Genomic DNA, 5,337 nt, shown 5'->3' on the forward strand with positions numbered 1-5,337 from the left:
GTCAACGTCTTCGGCTCTCTAATTGGGTTGCTGCGCAGGGTTTAAATTTAAACCGCCGGTGAGGGCAGTTAGATGTTCAAACCGTGTCACACGCAGGCCGTGCGAGTGGCTCTAGCCTCCCGGTCATACCGGTAGCGCTGCTCGACCCTGAGGCGGCCATAGCCGGGATTTTTCAGCTAGGGGAGCGGGACGGGGGCTGCGGTGGCGGTAATGGTAACGTCGGCTCTTAGGGTTTAGGATCTGGGGCTTGTTCGGGCTGTTTCGCTGGGCGTTCGCTCCTGTCCCTTGGAAACCTCTCGGGTGGGGGAGGGAGAAACGCCTCCGGAGAGGTTTTTGTCTGCCCCACACTGACTTGCACTTGCCTTCCTGTTTCATCCTGTGTGGCCCGCATGTTTCGTTCATGTAAACGTAAAATACTAAAGTAGGTTATCCCCTTCAGACGTTTTGGAGAGTTAACTACAGTTGCTGTTACAGTCTTGTTACCTGTTGTCTCCTGTTTTCCCTGCCCCTCTCCCATGCTTCATCATTTTTCCTGATTGTACCAAACACCAAAAAACCCCCACCCTGCTGTAGGCTGTGCCTTAGCTAGGTGGAGTAAGGGGTAAGGTTGGTTTTATGTTCTGAAAGTAAACGGTATGGGTATTGCACCTGTACTGTCACTGTGGTGTTAGGGAACTGTGTTTCAGGACAGAACAAGTTTAAATGAGGGAGACTTTTTGAAGAGTCTCATGTATTTGTGTCTTGACAAATGCAAGAAGGTGAAAAAGACCAAAGCATGAAGTAGTCAAATTCAACACTGATACTCGTTGCCAAAGGAAATGGAGGAGATAATGACTTATGGGATGGGGGGGCGGGGAAGCCTATATAGGTAACAAAAGCATTTAGAGATGTCTTTGTTCGTATGTCTTAGAAATATTAAATCTGTTTCCTGGTTTAAAGCATTCTGATAGACACTGGTCTGAATGTATAGTGAATGCAGAAATTACAGAAGACGCTCTGTGGGGCATTCAGACTGGCTGCTTTCAGAGACAAAAGACTGTCACATTTGTGATAACGTTTGTTCTTTTGTGTTGGCATAATGTACATGTAAGGGGTCTTCATGAAGACATGTCATATATAAGTGCTTTTAACACCTTATCTTCATAGTTTCTCTGTCATTGTGAGGCAAGTCTTGCTAGACTTTTGGTTTAACAGGAAGTGTTTATGTGTTTATTCTAGGCACTTGATCTGCCAGAAGGTACAACAGGATTTGCACAGCTTATTGGAAGCTGAAAATGTGTGTAGGCCTCTTACATAGTTATATTAATTCTTATTTCTCTTAACTGTGTCTATCTCCTACTCTAGACAATGATTGCTTTCCAACAAAAAATTTTAAACTTGATCAAGTGTTTCAGAAGACAATGGCCTTTATGTTCAAACTCTGAAAGGACTACTGTATGTGGAGCAGACTGCATGCTAATGGTGTTACAACTGTCAATGGCTGAAGTCAATAAACAGGTTAGCGTTCTGTCAGTTCATTCTTGGCATTTTGTACATCTCAAATTTGGTTCATTTACTGGACTTTTTCCTTGGGCACCTACTTAAAATAGCTGTTTTGGTCACTTCATTGTTTTAACTGAGGGTCAGATGCAGCAAGGCACTAAAGTTAATATGATTAAGAACACTGTTGAATCAGGGCTTAGAAAAAGAACAGATGGGAGGATGGAAGTGTTTTAAGCATATATCTGAGTTTTGAACTTCAATACTAAATACTAGTGTATTTTTCCTGATCATGTAATTTCTATTTATTTCCATCAAATGTTTCTTCTGTGCTGTAGATCAGGGTGAGGGAACTATGGCATTTGGAATGCATCTTTTTTCTGAGTGCTCCAAAAATGCTTTGGAATGACATGAAAAGAATACGAGTATAAAAACTGATTTGGTATAGGCTGCATGAGTTGTGCTGGCAGCAGTCTGTTCTTGGCTGTTGTTTTTTCCTGAGGCTCATCAGCTGAAGACATATACATGTAAGTTGTGAGTGTGCACTCAGTACCAATAGGAAATATATATGGCCGCCTTTGCATGTGTACAAGAAGTGCCTGTCAAATGATGAATAGGAGATATAACCCTTAAGTGCCTCCGTAAGAAGCACTGTGGCTTGTCACAGCTGGAAGGTTGGGCATTAGCAATCATCTGAAACGTGTCAAAAACTGTTGCAGCATACAGTCAGGCCTTTGCACATGTCTCATCTAATGAGAACAATTGCAGTAGTCACTTCGATAATCTAAAGAAATCTTTCTAGGTCAATAAGCTTAATTATTGGTGGAAACAAATTACCATTGTTGGAAGACTTACCCAAATGTTGCATATAAATTAAACACATAGTACAAATCTGTAGGTTAAAAAAACCCACAAACACAAACCAACCAACACTGAACATACTGCAAACAACAAAACCACACCAACGGAAAACCTGCTTCAGTTTGTGCATTCCTAGTTGCAACATATCAGTAAAATAATTACTACTTGTACTGGAAGAAGCTTATATCTTGGAAGAAATATTTCCAGAACCACTCTTTAACCTACCTGAATTTATCACCAGAAAAAGCTTTGTAGTCTAAAATGTGCAGAATAGGGGTATCTCTTGTCTAAACATTAAATATAAGACTGATCAATTAATCCCCACTGTAATAAACGTTACAGCAGAAATATTAGAATCTTAAGATTCTACATTTGTACTTCATAGACTGTAACGTATTCCAACCAGAATCCCGGTGTCCTCACAATAACCTTGTAGGTAAAACTAGAAAATTATTGTGCATCAAAATGAACTCTCAGAGAACTGATAGAGGGCAATAATGCAAAACTACCTGCAGAGACAATCACTGTTTGTCATGTTTGTTGTGATTCTCAAGGGAGAACTACAAACATTTTTCCAAAGCCAACTTTGGGAACTAAAATGCGTTACTCTGCTGGATGCCAAAACTTACAGACATGATAAAGATGGTATTTTTATGGTTCATTGCTATGTCTTTCCTAACAGCTTACAATAAGTTCTTTCCTTCCCCTAGAGGTAACTAGTTTATTCCACTTTCTGCTTTTTTCTCCTCCAGCAAAGATTCCTCCCCGCTAAAAGTATCTTGTCTTTCAGAGAGGATCTAACAAAAATTAAAGCAACTATTTTAAACCAATTTAATTTTTAAATATATTGCTTTTACTTAAATGCGAAGAAAGACCAAGTTTTCAAAACCCAATTTGTTTGTCATGGTTATACTAGTTGGTCTAATAAGAGAAATTAGCAGTATGTATAAACCTTGTCTTGCATATGTAGATTAAAAGTATTTTAGCATTTGTATATACTGCCTCTTAAGTTCAATTTCTTCAGCTGGATCTCCATTTTGGTGTTTATAGTGTTAGAGTAAAATACGTCTTTTTATTTTGTTTAGCACTGAATCTTCGAACTAAGATGCAGATTATTACAGTTGTAGGTGTGTCCCTTGTTAGGTCTCTGATTTAAGTACAGTAATTTTGTATTGTTAGCCTAACACCTGTAGAATAGAAGTTTATTATGATAAAGTCAATTGCTGCAAGAAAAATAACCGTACAAACAGGCTATTGACTGGCTGGATTGAAAAAAAACTACCACAAAAATCAAAAAACCTATTCTCTCTCTTTAGGAGCCTGGACAATTTTAATGGATTTGGTGTTTTAACTGTTATCTGTATTGGCAGGAGAAATGAAAAATAACAAAGCTTTTTGGAGCACTCCAGGAGAGTTTAAAAGCTTCATAATTTATTAGTCTTAAATTTCACCAAGAATAACGGTAGCAAACAGTGCGATAAACGTTGATTAAATAGCAGGGATGAAGGAAAAAAAATAGACACTTTTGAGTTCCTCTGAAAATACTTTGTGTTGTAGCCGTATGGTATAAAGACAAGTGGCATATGGTCTGTGGTGAAAGTCAATACCTCTTTCCTAGGCTGATTAGTATAGATCTAAAATCTAGGAAAACTTTCAAGAAGAACCTTAAGTTTTGAAATGGAAATAACAATTTTCAAGCTGAAGTTCAGCTGAGGGTAGTTGTTTTAAGTTGACTATATTTGCACTTGTGGATCAGGAGAGGTAGAAGTAGGTTATTAGGACAGATAATCATTTGTAATTTTTGGACCATGGCTGTTTTAGCTAGTAGTGGGGGAAACTGAGACATCATACAAAAAAATTGTTTTTCCTGAGTCTCAGACTTGTTCTAAATGTTTTGTAAATCTCTCTACTAGCACTAGGACTGTGAGACTGAAAGAAAAAGTGCTTCATTGTTGATTTTAGAAATATATTTTCCCTGTAGAAATTTGTGTTTGTCTCTTTCTGATTCTGGATGAAATCAGTTTTGGTGTGTGATTTAATTCTACCCTCTGCTTCCATGAGTGTATTTTTTACACTGTCTGAAGAATATTATGTTCTGTTCAGTATCCTGTATTTCTTGAAATGTTTTCCCAAATAATCTTGTTTCCATGCTGGCAAATAAATAAAAATGCTAAGTTATTTAACACCATTACTCCCTTAAACTGTTGTGTCTGTCTCCCTTTTGGTAATGAGACTCCTACCAGTTTTGTAGCAATCTTATGATATGTTTGTTGTAACATACTGTAGCGATGCTACTAAGAGACATGGTCTTGGCTGTTCTTCAGTATGATTAATTTTTCACAGGATGGTTGAGGTTGGAAGGGATCTCTGGAAGTCACATTGTCCTGTTCCCCCCCCCTCCTCAAACAGAGCCACCCAGTGCCAGTTGCCTGGAGCCATGTCCAGATAGATGGCATGCCAATGTCTTCAAGGATGGAGACTCCATAACCTTCCTGTGCAACCAGTGCCAGTGCTCAATCACCCTCACAATAAAGAAGTGTTTCTTGATGTTCAGAGGGAACCTCCTGTGTTTCTTTTTGTTTGTGCCCATTGCCTCTGGTCCTGCTACTGGGCACCTTAAAAAAAGAGCCTGCCTCCATCCTCTTTGCACCCTCCCTTCAGATATTCATGGTGAGATCCTCCCTGAGCATTCTGTTCTCCAGCCCAAACAGCCCAGTTTTCCTAGCCTTTCCTCATATGTGAGATGCTCCTGTCCCTTAATCATCTTTGTGGATGATTCACTGGACTTCGTTGGACTCTCTCCAGTATGTCCGTGGTTCTCCCTCATACTGAGGGGCCCAGAACTGGACGCAATACGCAGATGTGGTCTCACAAGTGCTGAGTAGTCTCCTCTACAAGGGACAGGCTGCTTTTTGGAAAAAAGAGTTGAAGTTTTGTAGAAAAAAAAGAGTTGAAGTAATGAATATTTCATTGGATTTTTTAAAAGCAAATTATATA

General features: G+C 39.2%; 1 protein-coding gene across 1 annotated transcript in view; it reads left to right on the forward strand.

The window, feature by feature from the left end:
- Positions 1 to 1,347: 1,347 nt before the first annotated feature.
- The window catches only part of PARPBP (PARP1 binding protein), a gene marked incomplete at its 3' end in the record, with an annotated part of 13,242 nt that continues 9,252 nt past the window's right edge, over positions 1,348 to 5,337 (forward strand). Inside the window, exon 1 of the mRNA XM_010286431.1 lies at positions 1,348 to 1,497. Coding sequence (XP_010284733.1) covers positions 1,348 to 1,497 — 150 coding nt within the window. The remainder of the gene's footprint in view (positions 1,498 to 5,337) is intronic.

Source organism: Phaethon lepturus, unplaced genomic scaffold (assembly GCF_000687285.1).
Source record: "Phaethon lepturus isolate BGI_N335 unplaced genomic scaffold, ASM68728v1 scaffold19294, whole genome shotgun sequence".
Taxonomy (NCBI): domain Eukaryota; kingdom Metazoa; phylum Chordata; class Aves; order Phaethontiformes; family Phaethontidae; genus Phaethon; species Phaethon lepturus.